We start from the raw sequence: 18,460 nt of genomic DNA on the forward strand, positions 1-18,460 counted from the left end.
TCACCAATCAGTCCTGTTCCCAGGTGCGATGCTGGGCCTCCCATGTCACTGTTGTGGTCCTGGTCCTCAGCAAGGTCCCGTGCCCACCATGTCCTGGTCCTGTGCATGGTGCTGCTCCCACTACATCCTTTTACTCCTGCACATGGTCCTGATCCAAACACTTTGCCCTGATCCCAGTTCACCACATGGCTTGGTCCCATCACTCAGCCTTGGTCCCTTGGATGTCCCTGGTCCCACCCCATGGTTCCTAAGCTCACCACAGTTTTGACCCCACCACTGTCATGATCGCATGGCTGATCCCAGTCCCACCAGAGAGTCCCAGTCCCCAGCATCCCTCCTTGTCCCATCACAGCTCTGCTGGAGAGGGAGCCCACCTGGGAGCAGCACTTTGGTCATAGCCAGGACAGAGACCTAGTGAAGTGTTTGTGTCCCTGGGTCCTGCCTGTCTCAGGTGTCCCCATCACAGCCCCAACACTCCACCACAGGCCTCCTCTGAGTGGTCTGACCTGGTGGCCCGGGCACTGAGGGACAGGGAGGGTAGAGAAATCCCAGTGCAAGTCCCATGGCGACCCCAGAAACTGGGTGCTCCCCATCAGCAGCAAAGCTGGAATGCAGTGGCTCAAGTGGTTTGTGTCACCAGCGATGGCTGGTCCCATGGCTCTGGTGTCCCTGTGAAGCCAGCAGACCTTCCTGGGGGCACCTGCACACCATGGGGCTGTCCCCCAGCAGCACCCAACAGGGACATAGGGGACAGACCCAGGCATCCCACTCACACTGAGGCTCTCATTCCTCTGCACTGCCTGGGGGACACGGGGCCCCCCACCCCCAGGACTGATGGGGACAGTGGTGCCAGGACCCTGGAGAGCTCCCAGAAGGAGCAGGGACTGGCTGAGCATCCTGCTGTGCCTGTAAGAACATCCTCACCTCATCCATCCCATCCCGGAGAAGAAGGAGATGGCTGGAGAGCAGCTGGACCATCCTTATATCAAAAACTACCAAATACAAAATCATATTAAAAAAGTAAATTGCTTTTTTTATTTCTGGTCTTTACAGAAGGAGCTGAACACAAGGTGGGGTCCCTTTGCTGGGGGGTGGCTCAGCCACAGGTGCCACCTCTGTGCCCAGGTAGGGCTACTCTCGGTGGGATGTCATGTCACCAGTGTCATCCAGCCCAGCTGGGATGCACGAGGTTTGTCCCTGAGGCAGGTGGGGACTGGGGATGGCCCCTGCCTTCAGCATCCCCACCGTGCTCAGGATGGCATCACGGGGACAAGTCCCACTGCACCCACTCCCATCTCCTCCCCATGCCAGTTGTCACCAGACCCTGTTGACTTTTTGGGATGTCCCCTGTGGGGACCAGGGCCATGGGGCCCTCTAACTGGGATGATGGGGGGCATGGAGGGGGTGCCCTTTGCCACGGGGACCTGTTGATAAAGGCCGAGGCTTTTGGGGTGGGTTTTCCAATCTCCAAATGGCTCCGTGTGGCTCCGGGTCACAGCCTGGCATGGAGTGACGGCTGTGGGTGGGCTGAAAACCTGCTGCACTCATCACACCCATGGGCTGAGGCACTGCAGCAGCTTCTGACATCCCCACACCCCAAAACCAGGGCTCAGCAGGGTGATTTGGGGAGCCCCTGGAGGGCTGGGTTCCCTGTGGGCATCTCTGCCCACCCCGGGCAAAGGAGACCCTCTACCACTGCTGTCCCAGCACATCCAGCAACCTGGTGATGGATATCCTGCTCCTGCTGTGACAAGGCCACATCCTTCATAAATTATTCCTCCAGCTTTTCCATGGGGAAGGAAGAAGTGGATCCTGCAGGAAAACACCACCCCTGAGCCCCCAGTTTTTGACCTTGCTGATGGAGGCAGAGTCTCTGCTCTCCTGCCCACACTGGGGCTCTGCAGGAAGGTGATGGAGGATCTCCCCAAAAGTTCCCAGGCTTCAGAGCCTCCAGCCAGTTCCAAACCAAGAGAACCGTAAGTAAGAAAAACAAAAGCACCTGGTTCTTCCCCAGGGAAGCGGGGCACCTGCCAGCCCCTACCACTTGAGGAAGTCCCGCACGTGGCTCCACAGCTTGGTGATCCAGAGGTTGGCCCCCAGGTCAGTCAGGTACTGGATTTCGGGCGTCAGCATCTTGCGGCACAGCTTCTGGTGCTTCTTGCTGATCTTCTTCTTCAAGTTGTACCCCAGGATGGTCTTCTCCCCCAGGGGCTGCCAGGGCTGCATGGAGGACTCCTGGATGGCGCTGGCATCCACGGCATGTCCCCCATCAATGCAGATGCTGGTCATCTTCTCGTTCTCCCTCTGCAGCTCGGCCACATCCCTGGCCATCCTCTCCCTCCCGTAGGCCTCCACCTTGCGCCAAAAGGTGGCATTGAAGTAGCGGTAGAGCTTGGCGTCGATGAGGTTCCAGGCAGTCGCCTGCTCATACAGCTCAGGGGTCAAGCGGGACACAGTGGAGCCCTTGCGGGCGTTGAGCTTGAAGTAGAGGACGTCCTCCAGCTGCCAACACAGCAGGTCCTTGAGCAGCACCAGCGACTCATCAAAGTACTCAAGCAACATGACGAGGTGGAAGCGGCGGTCGATCTCCTGGATGTGCTCCTCCACCAGCGGGCTGTTGGCGTCCATGCTGCTGTCGTAGCCAAAGTCGAAGAACAGGAGGTTTTGGAGGTAGTGAGCGTTGAACCCATTGGGGTCGTAGTAGTGCTGGGGGTCCCGGAGGAACTCATCCAGCTTATCCTCCCCCGTGATCTTCCAGGTGAGGGGGATGATGGGACCGAAGTAGTGGAAGGAGGACTCGAAGAGGTACGCGGGGTCCCGCAGCACTGTGACAAAGGTGGTGTCGGGCGGCAGGAGCTTGCGCACCTCCTCGTAGTGGAAGCGCATGTGGTTGCAGATGATGTTGAAGCACACCCCAGGCCGGTAGTGCTGCACCTGGCTGCGCTCGAAGAAGGACGGGTAGTAGAAGTCGTTGCGGCCGTTGGGGAAGGCGAATTTCAGGCGATGCTTCTCCCCGAAGCGGAAGAGGATGTTGAGGATGGTGCTGCTGGCAGTCTTGTGGGTCTTCATGAACATGACATTGAGCTTGGGCCGGCAGCTCCACCCCGAGGTGCTGCCTGTGCCGTTGGATGGGGACAGAGCCTGGACGGGGGACAGGTGGGAGGAGCAGGAGAAGGGGACGGGGATCCTGGGTGACAGAAGAGGTGGAGCACCATGGTGAGAATGGCAGTGGCACTTTGAAGGCTTAGGGATATTCTGTGCTGGAGGAGCTGGATCTGGGGATGGGTTCTGGACCTGGGAATAGGTGCTGGACCTTGGGAATATATGCTGAACCTGGGAATGGGTGTTGGACCTGGGGACAGGTGTTGGACCTGGGAATGGGTTCTGGAAATGGGAATAGGTGCTGGAAATGGAAATAGAGCAGAGGGTCTCCATGGGCATGGCCACGGTGGTCCTGGTGGAAGTGACGCCAAAAAGTGCATTAAGGGGAGCTCTCCATCCTCACAAATCCATGGAGAGGAGCTGACATCATTTTTATGGGGTATGAGAGCTCTCAACCCTCTGTAGGATCTATGGAGGAGGCCTGGAGCTCTCAGCTTTTTGTAGGGTCCATGGAGGAGGCCAGGGACCTCTCAACCCCTTATAAGAGTCACTAACTCCTCATGGGATCCATGGAAGAGGTCTGGGAACTCTCAACCCCTTACAGGAGTCACAAACCTCTCATAGGATCTGTGGAGGTCTGGGACCCCTCAACACCTTGTGGGATCCATGAAGGATTCAGCCCCCAGCAAAGAGGGAAATAATTCCAGAGCCTGGCCCCACAGATGAGTTCATGGGCCCTGGAGGAGCACACTAGGACACATGGGACATTATCTGAGATGCCTGGGGCAGCACGCAGAGCCCACACAGTCGAGTGACTTTGGACACCTGTAATGAACTCGCCAAACTGATCCTTGATAAGGATCCCATCCAACAGCACCAGGCTTGTGAGGCACGTGAACCTTGTTTACAAGCTTGGAGATTAATTTCATCACAGGTGACATGGCCAGGAGCTCAGCACCGCGGAGCTCTGGCAGTGAAAGAACCAGAGACTTGAGTCCTCTCCTCTCCCTCTCCCTCTCCCTCTCCCTCTCCCTCTCCCTCTCCCTCTCCTCTCCACCCAGGAGCAGTGAGTGCCCCAGGGTGTGTCCCCATCCCCATGGGGAGTTGGGGACCACCTCCCCCCTGGCTTTGGGACAGGGTGCAGCCTCCAGCAGGAAGGGGACATCCTGGGGTGAAGCCACCAGGGCCTGGAAAGCCCCAGGGCCATCTACATGTCCCCCATCTACAGCTGGGGGTTCCTGTGTGGAACAGGGAGGCTGAGCTGAAGCGGGAGGGACACACAGGGACCCCAGACTCACTCAGTGACGCTGACTTGCAGCGGGGGGACGGCGTAGGAGTAGAGCAGCAACATGAAGCTGGTCAGGAGGGTCCCCAGGACCAGCCCCTTGCACATGGACCTCCAGGGCTTCCCATGCCACAGCATCCTGGTCACCTGCAGCCAGAGAGGAGAGACCTTGGTGCCAGGGACATGGGGACTCGGGGGTGTGTGGCTTGAACGAGGCACGTGGACATTTCATGGGCATGGCAATTCCCAGACAAGCATCTCACTGGCGCCTGGCATGACCCAGCCATGGGCACAGCAGATCCATGGCCCAGGCCCAGCGGCCCTGCCCATCCAGCCAACCTTTGCCCGCCTTGGGAAAACTGAGTGACTCCCAGGCCCGGCGGGAGAGGACACAGGGCTGGGAGTGGGGGAAGGGGGAGCTGGGCTATGGACAGCCCAGGGGCAGAGTGGGCAACTGAGGGACAGAGTGGCCATTCTCCACTGGGACACCAGCAGCACCAGCAGGAGCTCCCTGAGGGTGCCAGGATCCATTTTCCAAGGAAAATCTGCAGGTCAGAGCCGGAGCTGCAGCAGCTCATGGTGGTCTGGGTGCTGCAATACCCTCCCAGTGTGGCCCCTCCGGCCCTGCCAGCAGCAGTGGGGGGCTCGGGGGCCCCCTCTGGCTCTCTGGCTGTGACAGCTCAGACTGGCCCAGGGTGGGGGCCAGGAACAGATCTGGGGACAGAGGGGTGCAGCCAGGATGGCAACACACAGAACATACACACACACATACACAGGGCACACACAGACACCCCCAAACACACACACACACACACACACACACACACACACACAGACACTCCCAAACACACAGAACACACAGAGGGCACACACAGACACCCCCAAACACACAGAACACACTCACACAGGGCACACACAAGGGCACACACCCCATCCCCTCGTGTGCCCGTGTGTGCACCAGGACACACATACATCAATGCATGTTTGTACACACACACACACACACAGGTGCACATAAAATGTGCACACACATCAGTCGTGCCCATACACACACTTGTACACACACACACACACACACACACACACACACACAGAGCCCCTGTGCCCCCTGCCCCCTCCCTAGCGCTCCCCCCGTGGCCCCCATCCCTGTCCCTTCCCTCCTCCCGGGACACGGGGGTCACCCTCACTGTGACACCGCATTGCAGCAAGGCTGTCCCCTGCGGCAGGACACGGGGACACGGGGACACGGGGACACGGCACCCGTGACCGCAGCCCTCCACAGCACAGCTCCGTGCCCGGGAGCCCCCCCCGAGCTGGGGGCTGACACCCCCCGCCCTGCACCCCCATTTAGCGGAGGGAGCAGCATCGCCTGCCTGCCCCAGCTCCCGATGCTCCCGCAGCTCCACATCCTCGGGAATCCTTCGGCCAAGGCTGGCTGCGCTCCCACTGAACAACACCCCCAGAAATACCCCCGGGCTCTCATCCCCTCCTCGCATCACCCCCTCAGCTCCTCAGAGCCCCCGCGGCAATTCCGGCAGGATGAAATCTCAGCCCGGCACATCGCTCCCCCCGGCCCCCGAGGCAAAGCCCCCCCGGTTCCCGGCTCACCCCCAGCACCGCGGCGATCCCGGGGTGCCGCTGCTGCCGCCGCTCCCCCGCTCCGGCCCCCCCGGCTCGGATCGCCTCGTGCTGCCGAGATTTCCAGCTCGATGAATAATGAATGGAAAATGCAACCGGAGCCCCGGGCTGCGGCCGGGTGCTGGGCACAGCGCCGCGGACAGGGGGGGAGCTGCGAGAGGGCACCTGGAGCACCCGAAAAGCTCATCCAAGTCCCCACCACTTCCCCTGGAGCCAGGACCACTGGATCAGGCAGGGCTGGTGCATCCAGCCTCTTCCCGAGTGGCTTTCACGTGGGTGTGGGGGTGCACGGTGTCACCAGGGGGGGAGCAGGTGGTTCTGACTACATCCCAAAACCACCGTGTGGGTAGGAATGCCACAGGGCTCCATGTGCCCAGGAGCAGCTGAGTTCGGTTTTACACGGTGGCTGTGATTTTATCACAGTCACCACCTGGAAAAGCCACTGAAGAGGGCTGAAGGGACACACTTTAGTTGGTGCTGCCAGGCAAGAGTGGAGCTGGCACCAGCTCCATAGAGTGAGTGAAATGGCACCATGAACCCCTCTGATGAGTCTCAGGGGATCCCAGTGAGTCCAGATGGGTCCCAATGGGTGCTGATAGATCCCTATGGGTCCCCACCAGGCCCCCAGGACCACACAGCACTCCATTCCGGAGCTCTGGAATGCCAAGGAGATGCCTTGCTCCACCCTGTCTGCCTCCCTGGGGTGGTTCTGGCAAGTACTTCCCAGCCAAATACTCTATTGACTTTGCCTTCAGTGAGCAGTTTAATTATTAATAGCTCGTTAGGAGAAACTCGGTGCGCTGGGTGTTCTCCTGAGGCTCCCACGGCTGGGGGGGCTGTGGCACCAGCTGGTTGAGATGCCCAGCTGGAGCACCCCCCTGCACCCGCCATTTCCTCCAGTTACCCCCGGGCCAGGCCAGGCCACGCAGCTCTGCAGCCCCATCTCCGTGCCCAGCAGCTCCCCATCTCCCTGGGGGCATCCCAGACTCTGCTTTTGGGTTTTCTCCACAGGATCAAATTTTTTTAGGGCCAAGGCCCTGCCATACACAGGGTGCATGCACCTGCTTTCTCCTGATCCCACAAATCCATGGACATAGTTTTCCACAGGCCCCATCCCACACAGGCACGGTGCTTCCCACCCCTCCATCACCTCTGTGCCCCATGTGTACACAATTCCCCCCATCATCCTGCCCCACAGAGCTTCTTCCTGAGCATCCCACTGCCCCCAGCATCCCAACACCCTCCAGGCATCCCAACACCCCCTCAAAGCATCCCACTACCTCCTCATCATCCTGCTGCCCTCCCCAGCATTCCACGGCCTCCCAAGCAACCCAACAAACATGCCGCTGCCCCCTTACCCCTTATCAAGCACCCCACCACCTCCCCTGAGCATCTCGACCCCTCCAGGCCCCCGGTATCTATCACCTTTTCCTCTGCCTGCACCGCTGGCGCTGGGCCGTGCCTCTGCTCTCCTGCGCGGAGCGGGGTGCCAGGGGAGCGGGGCGGGGGTGCCGATGCTGCTCCGACATGGAATAAGTTTTTCCCGGGCAGCACCCCGCAAATGCCGGCTTTTCCAAAGCCTCCCCACTGCACCGCGGTGTTTATGGCATCACCGGGATCGCGGCCTTGGGTCGCCGGCCTGGGAAGGGGGGACGGGACGGGAGTGGGAGCGGCCGGCCGGGGACGCGGGGCTGCGGCCGGGCACTGCCCGGCTCCCCGGGGCCGGCCCTGGGTGCCTGCGGCCACCGCGAGCCACCCGGCCCCCACCCACTGCCGGGGCACAGAGGAGCCATTCAGCCCGCGCCGGGAACAACGGGGACATTTGTCTCCATCTGCGACCGTGGCCTCAACGGGGACATTGTCCCCGCTGGCCCCACTGCCGGCCCCTCGGCTCCCCGCCACCAGCCTGGCTGGGCCCCACAGCCCCGGGTGACGACGGCTGTCCCTGGGCGGTAGCACCCACTTCTCGCCAGCCACCGTCCTCCTCGTCCCACGGGGCAGCTCATGGCCTGGCCATCACCTCCCGCATCCAGAGCTCACCTGGGTTTGGGGAGCTCGCTCCTGCACCCTGTCCCAGCTGCCTGCTCCCCGGGGCACCCTGGCCACACACCATCAGCTCCTTTTCATTCTCCCACAGCTTCCCCGCCCTCCTTCCTCCCTCCTCCCACTATGTTTCCATGGATTTATGGCCTTAATGACAGCAATATTCTGACAAATCCAGCCTTGGGGTGACAACTGTGGAGCAGCCATGGAGCCGCCAGTCTTTCCACCCTCCTCCAGTCATGGCAGCCGACTGGGTGGCCAGAGGGTGCCCTGGGCACACCAGGAGGGCTCAGCCCTGTCGCTGGTCCATCACCCTGCATTTGGCAGGGTGAAAAAGGGGCTCTTGTGCTCCTGGATCCAGCCTCTTCCCGCTGCCCTCAGATCTGGGTCTCTGTCCCTAAAGGGGGTGATGTCGGCCTTGGGTCCCCAAACAAGGGGTGACCACGCCTGGGATTCACCATCAGTGTCTGGGGTTCAGAGCTTGCCCCCACAGGATTTACAGACATCACCTTGCAGTGAGCTGGCAGCTCTTGCCTCATCTCTGACAGCTGCCCCCATCCTGCCTGACCTCACCAGGGTGACCTGCACAGCCCTCCAGGATCAGGAAAAGCCAGAACAGCTCTGTTTCCATCATCATCATTATCATTGTCATCATCATCATCATTGCAAGAGGAGGGGTGAAGACAAGTAATCACAGTCACAGGGTTTGCTGTGGAATTGGTGCGTGGGAGCAATGAGTTGTCCCACCCCTTCTCTGCCTATACCTCTCCTAATTCCAGGTTTCTACCTCTTTTTTGGGATGGTCACAAAAGGATTCCAAGTTTCTCCCCTTTTTGGTGGTGGGTTATGAAGGGATTCCAGGATTCCCCTGTGGTTTTTTTGGGGGGGATGGATTGCGAAGGTTTTCCAATTTCCACTCTCCCTTTTTTTGATTTTGGAATGGGTCACACAGTGTTCCCAGGTTTCCTGTTTTTTTGGGAAGGGGTAAAGGGTTTCCATCCACAAGAGCGCTGCAGTGGCCAGTATGTGGCAACTCAGCCACGGAACACTGATAGCCTGGGGACGGATGTGATGGAGCTGGGAAGCCACAACACCCCATGTCCCGCATCCACCATGTCCCACATCCCACAGGGGGAGCCCAGGAGGGCTCCACCAGCTCATCCCCCCCGGGATGAGCCCGGGTGGGGGTACAAAGCAGCACTCACTGAAAGCTGCGATGGCCGGAGCTGTGGATCCCAGGGGAGCAGGGGATCCTGAGGGATTGGGTGAGGGGGAGGTAACACTGAGGGGTCAACACTTGGCTGGACACACACTTTTATCAGGCAGAGAGGCCCCGGGGAGCCAGAGCGGCCTGTGGCCACCAGCACCGGCCTTGCCCGGCCAGCCCAGGCCCTCAGCCAGGCCTTGGGAGGGAGGCCTGCAGCCGTGTGCTTGGAACCAGGGCTTGCTTGTTTGGAGCAGGGATTTTGGGAGCTGGGTTTGTTGGGAGCAGGGATTTTGGGAGCTGGGGCTTGTTTGGAGATGAGGTTTTCGGAAGCTGGGGTTTGTTTGTTTGGGTTGGGTGGGAATCGGCGGCTCCCAGGGGTTGAGGCCTTGTTCAGGTTCTCCCGCCCTGAGGGGAGCCCCGGCCCTGGGATCACTCCTGCTCCTCTTGGGAGAGGGGAATGGAAGGGGAAAGCAAGGATAAAAACATAAGAAACGGAAAAGCCTTCCAACCCTCTGGAAAGGGGGGAAAAATAAAAAAACGGGGGGAAAAAAATGGGAGGGACAACAGAGCAAAAGAGGGGGAATGAGTGAAGGGGAAAAATAAATAAAAATGAAACAATAAAAATAAAAAGAATAGGAAAAAGGAAATGGAAAGACAGAAAAAATGAAAAAAGAGAAAACTGGAAAAAAATGGAAAATAAAGAGGAGAATGGAAATGGTGAAAAGAAAAAAGAACTTAAACCAAATTGAAAAGAAAAAAAAAAAAGAAAAAAATTGGGAAAAAAAAAATCTAGGAAAGGAAACAAAATCTGAAAGTCCTTTGAGCTGGCTATTCCCAGCTGTTCCCCATCTGAGCTCACTCCCTTCCTGGGGCTGTCACTCCCTGGATCCTCTCTGTGTCTCCACAGCAGTGCCAGGGGTGTCCTCCAAAAATTCCTCAGAGTGAGACACAGCCTTCACCACATTTGGGGGCAAAGGTGTGTCCATAAACCCCATGAGCTTGTCCCCAGCTGTAGTGTTTCTAAGGTGTTTTGCAGGGAAAACTGAGGATTGATGGAACACTGCTGTCACAAACACATTCAGAAGGATCAGCAACCCTGGCATCAGCCATGGATCTCCACATCCATCCACATCACCCCCTGATGTCTGCCCAGGCAGAAGGAGCAGACAACAAACACCACCAGGAAAGTGTCACCTTCTTTAATTAAAAATAAAAATACAAGGGAATATGGTTCTGTGTGGATACTGGGAAGCAGATCTGGGCTCCACGCTCCCTCTGCCCTGGGGTGCTCCTGGGAGCCAGGCTCCAGCACCCAGGGCTGTGCAAATTCACACGGAACAATCCCAGAGCTCCTCTTGGCCTCCTCTTCCTCACGCAGAGGTGGCACTAGCATGGAGACAACAGTCCTTGTAACACCCATTCTGCAGAGGGCACCAAGGGAACAGCAGAGCAGCAGGTGTATTTACAGATGGGATACATTTCAAACCCAGCCTTTCTGTCCCAGGAGCAAAGCCAAGGGCTTTCCACCCAAAAGTAGCAGTGGAAAACCATCCAGGAGCCCCTGGCCCGGTCACGCCTGTCGCGCCTTCTTGCTCTTCTTCTTCTGCTCCTTGAGGGCTGCATCGTGGGCTTTCCTCTTCTCAGCCAGTTTGTTGGCCTGGGGAGAGACCCCCGAGACCCTCAGTCAGAGCAGGACAGGGGCTGCAGCCCCCTGGTCCCACCACAGCTCCAGCTGCACGTGGAGGATGGACCCCACAGCACAGGGATCAGGGATGGGATATGGAAAGTGGCTGCAGGAGCCACAGCCGTGAGGGGGCACACGGAGCTCTGGCCCACCATGAGGCAGCCTGGGGACACTGGGAGGGACCTTCACCAGGGACAGGGAGGAGTGGAAAGAACAAGTGGGTTTGGGAAGAGCCCGTCCCAGGATGTAGGTGAGGGGCCCAGTCTCCATACCTCGCGGATTTTGCGCTTCTTCCCGAACATGATCTTCTTGTAGAGGTACTTCTCCCTCTTCTTCATCATCATGATGGCCAAGCGCTTCTCCTCGCTCTGCTGCTCCTGCTCCAGGCGCTGCTTGTCCTCCACCCACACCTTCCCTGCTGTCACCTTCACAGGAAGCACCTGTGGGGAGCCAGGGAGCTCAGGATACAGGGAACCCACCCTCCTTCCACAGGGACAGGCATTTCCAGCCCATTCACTGTGAGACAGGGACAGCCACAGCTCCCTCTGGACCTGCAGCAGGCCCTGACAGGGATGGGAGCTGCAGCTCTTGAATGTGGGGCCAAGAGCACCCCTGGAAGTGTTCCAGGCCAGGCTGGACAGGGTTTGGAGCAACCTGGGGCAGTGGGAGGTGTCCCTGTCCATGGCAGAGCAAGATAAGCTTTAAGGCCCCTCCCAAGCCAAACCATTCCATGACTGAGTGTCCCAGCGGTCCCAGGACAGGGACAACCCCTCAGCAGGGACAGTGACACCAGAGTTGCCTCCATGGGCTCCCACCTTTTTGTTCTCAGTGCTCTGAGTCTTCTGCTCTTCCATCCTTTGCTCTTCCATCTTCTGTAATTTCAATTCCTCTTCTTTTTCAGACTCATCTTCCTCTTCCTCTTCTTTGTCATTGCCACCTTCCTCTTCCTCCTCCTCCTCCTCCTCTTCACTCTCTTCATCTACAAGGAGACACCACCATTACCCTTGGGATGCTCTGCAGCAGGCACAGCCCAGCTCCCAAACTCCTCTGAGGGCTCCCAGCACCTGGATTCTCTCCCCTCTGCAGGGCCAGCAGCTTCAGCTTCTCAGGAGGGATATAGTCACCCTCCTTCTCTGTCACGAAGGGCGAGAGGTGCGGGGGCAGCAGGACCCCGGGGAAATAATCAGCCACGGGCAGGCACAGCTTGGCGTTGACCGAGTCAAAAACCCACTGGGGCTGCAGGTAGTACCTGGGCGAGGCAGAGGGGTCCCACCTCAGGCTCGGGTGCCCATGGGACAGCTCTGGGATGGCTGTTGTGGGGAGGGCACCCCTGCCTCACCCACCTGCCAACCACCTGCTTGTCCACGCGGGGCCGGTCGATGATGTGGTGGGTGATGGACGGGTCGGCGGCGTCGTAGGTGGCACCGATGCACAGGGACTTGTCCCAGGACACCTGGCCACCAAAGCTCCTGTGGACAATGCCTTGAGGAGTCAGGGGGGCAGGTGGGAGCCTCAGGGTCACCCCACCCACAGGACATCAGGTGGGTGGGTCCCAAAAGTCCTGCCAGAGGGGGAGGCCAGGGCTGCCGAGGGTCTCGTGCCCACCACGCACCGGATGACAAAGGCCAGCGGCTCCCGGGGCACCTCCCTGTTGAGGAAGAAGCGCAGTCCCTCAAAGAGCTTCTTGTGCTTCTCCAGAGCCTCCTGCTCCTTCTTCTTGGCGTCCATCAGCTCTGCTGTCTCCTGCTCAGAGCAAAGCCCTCAGCCTCCTCCTCACACACAGCCCTTGCCAAGCCCCCCTTGGCAAAGGGGGCTCTCAGGAGCTGTCCCAAACCGCCAGCCTGGGCACAGAACAGGATCCCCTCTCCTCAGCCAGGCCAGGGATGAGCCCCCCACCAGGATCTTACCCCCTCTACTGGGAATTCATCAATCTCCACCTCATCCTCGTGGGTTGGAGCCACCACCCGGGCCAGGCTGGCGCTCAGAGCTGAGAGCCTCTGCAGGGAGAGGACACAGAGTCACATCCAGGGGGTGGGAAAAGGGGCAGCCCCATGGGAGAATGGGATTTCTCAGAGCAAGAGGCCAGAAGAGCCAGGGCCTGTACAGAATTCAGCCTCCTCCAGGCACTGTCCCCAGCATGGGACTTGGGGGTGTCCCTGGCCATGCAGGGGGAGGCCACTGGTGCCTGAGGCTGAGCCCAGCTCTGCCTTACACGAACAGGGAGTTTGGGATCAGCCCCCTCCACCCTGCAGTGATGTGCCTCTGTCTCTCAGTGCCATACCAGGAGGGCTGTGGGCAGGACACAAAGGCCACACAGCATCCCCGTGGGTCACAGTGCCAGCAGTGTCCCTCACCTCCAGGTAGCTCTCTGAATCCATTGCATACTCCTTGCCCTCCGCAGGCTTCAGCTCATCCTCAGCCTGGCTGTCAATCTGGGGAGGAAAAACAGTGTGGAAGCAGTTCCCAAAAACAGAGATCCCAAAAATCCCTCATGTCCACCCTCCCTCCCACCACTCCGCATTGCTGCCACCCCAGGGTGGGACACGGTGACCCCAGGGTGGTGGCCTCACCTTGGGGGGGTACTGCAGGTTCAGGGAGTGGTAGAGGCGGAAGTTGACGAAGCCCAGGAGGGTGGTGTAGAACTCGGTGAAGGTGGCCATGACCCGGTAATCCACATCTGTGGGGTGCTGCCAGCACACAGGATGGGGGGACACAGGGATAAAAGGACGTCCCTCTACAGGGGCCCACCCCACCCACAGGGAGAAGGATCACATAATATCCCCATTTAGAAAGGAACTCACAGGATCCTCCTGTCCTGCCCAGACCCCGCAGCAACCCCACCCTGGGCATCCCTGGCAGCGCTGTCCAAACGCTCCTGGAGCTCTGGCAGCCTCGGGGCCGTGCCCATTCCCTGGGGAGCCTGGGCAGTGCCAGCACCTCTGGGGGAAGAACCTTGCCCTGATCTCCAGCCTAAACATGCCCCAATTGCAGAGATGCCACAGCCACTGCCTGACTGTGGGCAGGGAGAACTCTGCAGGCTTCCCCCAGGGTCCTGCTGCCACCCCTCTATGCTTGGATTCATGGAACACTTCATCCCATCATCCATGTGGACCTTGGGGTTTGGTCCAGGAACTCCAACTCTTCAAGGTGAAGAGTACAGGGTATGGCAGAGCTGGACAAGAGCAGGACAAGGACAAGGGGCAATGGCTTCCCCCTGACAGAAGGCAGGGATAAATGGGATATTGGGAAGGAATCCCTCCCTGTGAGGATGATAAGGCCTTGGCACAGGGTGCCCAGAGAAACTGTGGCTGCCCCTGGATCCCTGAAGTGTTCAAGGCCAGCTTGGATGGGGCTTGGAGCCACCTGGTCCAATGGAAGGTGTCCCTGTCCATGGCAGGGGTGGAATGAGATGGAGTGTAAGATTCCTTCCAACTGAAAACATTCCAGGGTTCTATGATTCAGAACCATAAAACCACAAAGCCTCAACCCAACCGTGCCCAGGCCTGGAAATCCTGTGAGTGAATGGAGAGGGCCCTGCCGTGCCTGTGACCTCCTGCCAAGGCTCAGGGGAAGTTGTCCCAGACCAGTGGGGACCTCCCCTTGCCCTGCTGCCTGGGGGAGACAGCAGAATCCCCTTGGGGAGGCTGCAGATCTGACTCATCCCTGCCCTCCACTTCAGTCGCTCCCGCAGGTTAATCTTTAATGGCTGATAAAGGAGCGCATTGATGATCGAGGACACGGGGAGCTGCGGAGACTGGTACAGGCAGCCCCGGGGATCCCGAGGTGACAGAGGGCTGTGTCCCCACGTGCCTCTGCAGCCAGGCCCTGTGCTCTCACCACAGGCTGGGCACAGCCTCATCTGCCAGGGGCCGGTCCCTCAGCCCTTCCCTGGAGATCCCCCAGGCTCGTCCCAGGCACTCACGTCGTGGGCGAAGGTGTAGGGGGTGATCCAGGTGATCGGCTGCCCCAGCACCTCTGCCTGGTAGTAGATGCCCTTGATGGAGAGGAACACCTGGCAGACAGAGCAGAGGAAGATCGCTGTGTCCCTGTCACTGTCACCCCTTCCCTCGGCAGGAGGCTCCTCAGGGAGCGCCAGATCCCAGTGGGATCCATGATCTGACATCCCAGTGGCTCCCAGTGCCCAAAGGCAGCTCCCCACAGCCCCCACCTTGCGCAGGGAGCGCGAGGCGATGACGTAGTTCTGGAACTCCACGGCCAGGCGCCGGCACAGCTGGATGGTCTGGACGTGGCACTTGCCGGTGCGGGGGAAGGTGGAGAACAGGAAACACATGGACAGGGCATCGTCCAGGTCCCGCAGGGCATCGATGAACGTGGGGTACCTGTGCCCAGGTGAGGGACAAGGGGGAGGGGTCACACCCAGCCCCAGAGCCCTGCAAAAGCTGCTGGGGCTGGGGGAGACCCTGAGTGAGAAAGGAATGGGAACTGGGGAGCACCCACTGGCACATCCCAGCAGAACCAGTCAGAGAACAATGGAATATCCTCATTTAGGAAAGGACCCATCAGACTTACGGGGTTTCCTCCCTCCTCTGTCCCCCTCTTTTCTCACTGTCAGCAAACTCATCAAAGCCTCGGCAGCATTAACCCTTCACCAGCCCTCTGAGGAAAATGCCCCACAGGGAGAGCAGGGGAGTTCCCTGTGTTCCCCTGGAGCCACCCAGGATGGCTGGGCATTCCCTGCTCTCTCATTCCTACTTCTCCAGCCCAGAAACAAAAAACTCCATCAAAAACTCCAGAAATTGTGCATGAGGTGGATTCCCAGAGAGGGACGGATGTGGTGAACGACCAAAGAAACCCAGGATAGTTTGGGTTAGCAGGGAGCTTACAGATCATCCAGGGCCACTCCTGCCATGAGCAGGGATGCTTCCCACTATCCCAGGCTGCTCCAAGCCCTGGCCAGCCTGGCCTTGGACACTGCCAGGAATCCAGGGGCAGCCCCAGCTGCTCTGGGCACCCTGTGCCAGGGCCTGCCCACCCTGCCAGGGAACAATTCCTGCCCAATATCCCATCCATCCCTGCCCTCTGGCAGTGGGAAGCCATTCCCTGTGTCCTGTCCCTCCATCCCTTGTCCCCAGTCCCTCTCCAGTTCTCCTGGAGCCCCTTTAGGCCCTGGAAGGGGCTCTGAGGTGTCCCTGGAGCCTTCTCCTCTCCAGGTGAGCACCCCCAGCTCTCCCAGCCTGGCTCCAGCCCTTGGAGCAGCTCCGTGGCCTCCTCTGGACTGGCTCCAGCAGCTCCAGGTCCCTCCTGTGCAGGCCCCCAGAGGTGGATGCTCCAGGCGGCTCTGCCAGGGCTGCCTCACCTCTCCTTGACGATGTGGTCGAGTTTGTAGGTGGGTTTGTTGTCCTTCAGCCGTTCTACAGTGCCCCACTCGCTCTTCCCGTATGCCTTCCGGAGCTTCCGGACAAACACCTGGGGGGACAGGGGCATGTGGGAGCTCTGTGGCACAGGACGAGCCCCAGGGGCCCCTTGGGTGGCATAAATACCTTGTATTCCCGAAATTTGTTCACAATGGGCTCATGGAGCAGGAATTTGATGTCCTTGAGCAGGTAGAAGGTCCTGGGGGCCGTGGAGCCCTTGTTCACCTTCTTCTTGTGTTTGGGTTCGTGGGGGTAAATCCCCTTGAGGATGCAGAGGCGCCTGGGGACAGGGAGAGGGCTGGGAAAGGGGGGCCACAGCACCCCTGTGTCCCCTGGGACACCTCAGAACCTTCCCTTGGAGGGGGGAACCCCTGAAACCCAGGACACAGAGGACACCGCTCCATGACACTGAGGGAAAAGGCCACCCTAAGGGCCACCCCACACACCCAGCACAGACCTGAGTCCCTCTGCTGCCCCAAGGGGAACTGGGGGTGATCAGTGGGGTCTGGATGGGCAGAGTTCAGGAGTTATGGGGAGCCTCAAGGGGGTCTGGGCTCTGGGCTCTGAGGGCAGTTCAGGGGTCCCGGAGGGGTTCTGGGGATCGGGGGTAGGGCACTGAGGGCAGTTCAGGGGTGCCTGGGGGCTTCAGGGGGGTTGGGAGGGAGTTCAGAGGCACCGAGGATCCCGGGGGAGAGGTTTAGGGGAACCCGGGGCCACCCCACGCACCCACCACAGGCTCCATCTCCCATCGTTTCCCTGGGTGGGGACCGGGGGAGTTCAAGGGGACCGGAGGTTTGGAGGGATGGGAGTAGGGGGCAGCGGAAGGGGGTCCGGGGAGTTCGGGGGTCCCGGACGCACCTGAAGTCGGGCAGGCTCAGCTGCAGCTTCTTCCGTGCCCGGTTCCGGGTGATGTAGTTGGTGACGGCTCCGCGCTCGTACTGGGGAGAGACAAGGCCGTCGGGGGAAGCTCGGGGGGGCTGAGGGGAACCCCGGAACCGCCCCGGGGCCACCGGGACCCCTGGGAACGGAGAGGGAGCAGAAACGGGAACCGGGGGATGGGGGGGCTGGAAGGGGGCAGCGAGGGAGGGCAGTGCGGGAGCAGGAGCGGATCGGGAGCCGGGAGAGGGGGCGAGCACCGCTACCAGGGACACGACACTGCCGGAGGGGCGTCACCGGCACCGGAACGGGGGCAGCAGCCACGGACCGACACCGGGGGACACGGAGAGGGCAGGGGGGAAGGAACGGCACGAAAAGGCACCGGGCGGTGAGCACAGGCCCCGGGAGCGTGACCGCGGCCGAAAGGAGGGGCCGGGAAGGGCTTGGTACCTTCTTCTTCTCCAGCCCACCCATGGCCCCTCCGCCACCACCGCCGCCACAGCAGCCACGTGCGCCCGCGCAACGCAGGACCCCGCGCTGCCCGCGCCCTGCCTGAGCCTACTGCCCTGCCTGCGCACACCGGAGCGGGCCCGCTCTGGGTACGAGGGCAGCGCGGGCACCGGGAACAGCGCAGGCAGAGCAGCGAGCGGGCAGAGCGAGCGGGCGGGCCGGGACAGGCGGCAGAACGGGGCTCGGTCAGGCGCGCCTCGGGCAGCCCAGAGCCCTGGCGGGGGGGCGGGGTCCTGAGGCGCGATGCACACTGGGATATTGCGGCGGCGCGCAGGGCATGCCGGGATATAGCGAGGCAGATGTGGCGCGAAGCATGCCGGGATATACCGAGGCTTAGTGGCGCGAGGAATGCCGGGATATACCGAGGCTTAGTGGCGCGGGGCATGCCGGGATATAGCGAGGCAGGGATGGCGCGGGGCATGCCGGGATATACCGGGGCGCGGGGGACGGGTGCCGGGTGCCGGGCCCCCAACCGGGATCGCGGCCTCCGGTCGCTGCCCGGACCTGCGGGTCCCGTTGCCATCCTGTGGTCCCTGGCACCGCAGCACCGACCGCAGGCACCAGCCCGGGGGTGCCCGGCCTGCGGGGCCCACAGCGGGACGGATGTTTGAGGAACACTCGGGCACGGGGGGTCTCGGTGGCCGGGGACCCCCAGGCCCGGTCCCCGTGCTCGGGGGACCCCAGGCTAACGGGACCGAGCCCCAGCGCTGCCCCGAGATCCCCTTCTGGGCTCGGGGATT

General features: G+C 60.5%; 2 protein-coding genes across 8 annotated transcripts; both read right to left on the bottom strand.

Annotated features, from left to right (window-relative positions):
- Positions 1–1,012: 1,012 nt before the first annotated feature.
- GAL3ST1 (galactose-3-O-sulfotransferase 1) lies at positions 1,013–9,757 on the bottom strand. 7 transcript variants are annotated; one of them, XM_086856628.1, is made up of 4 exons: positions 9,274–9,734; positions 7,451–7,664; positions 4,401–4,534; positions 1,013–3,187 (listed from the first exon to the last, which is right to left on the bottom strand). In XM_086856628.1, the coding sequence occupies exons 3-4, from the start codon at positions 4,523–4,525 to the stop codon at positions 2,038–2,040; spliced, it is 1,275 nt and encodes a 424-aa protein (XP_086712754.1). In that variant the 5' UTR covers positions 4,526–4,534; positions 7,451–7,664; positions 9,274–9,734; the 3' UTR covers positions 1,013–2,037. The 7 variants fall into 7 exon arrangements, with proteins under 7 accessions (XP_086712754.1, XP_086712753.1, XP_023793533.1 ...); XM_086856627.1 differs by lacking the exon at positions 9,274–9,734 and adding an exon at positions 8,066–8,297; XM_086856630.1 differs by lacking the exons at positions 7,451–7,664; positions 9,274–9,734 and adding exons at position 5,569; positions 6,228–6,346 and having other exon boundaries at positions 1,017–3,187.
- Positions 9,758–10,458: 701 nt separating this feature from the next.
- On the bottom strand, positions 10,459–18,083 carry PES1 (pescadillo ribosomal biogenesis factor 1). Its single transcript, XM_086856625.1, has 15 exons — positions 17,661–18,083; positions 17,193–17,272; positions 16,461–16,614; positions 16,277–16,386; positions 15,128–15,299; positions 14,882–14,971; positions 13,530–13,646; positions 13,314–13,391; positions 12,867–12,956; positions 12,572–12,702; positions 12,303–12,428; positions 12,024–12,208; positions 11,775–11,938; positions 11,232–11,399; positions 10,459–10,932 (listed from the first exon to the last, which is right to left on the bottom strand). The coding sequence occupies exons 1-15, from the start codon at positions 17,682–17,684 to the stop codon at positions 10,846–10,848; spliced, it is 1,776 nt and encodes a 591-aa protein (XP_086712751.1). The 5' UTR covers positions 17,685–18,083; the 3' UTR covers positions 10,459–10,845.
- Positions 18,084–18,460: the final 377 nt, after the last annotated feature.

The sequence above is a fragment of the Cyanistes caeruleus genome, chromosome 18 (genome assembly GCF_971803275.1).
Source record: "Cyanistes caeruleus chromosome 18, bCyaCae1.hap1.1, whole genome shotgun sequence".
NCBI classification, from domain to species: Eukaryota; Metazoa; Chordata; class Aves; order Passeriformes; family Paridae; genus Cyanistes; species Cyanistes caeruleus.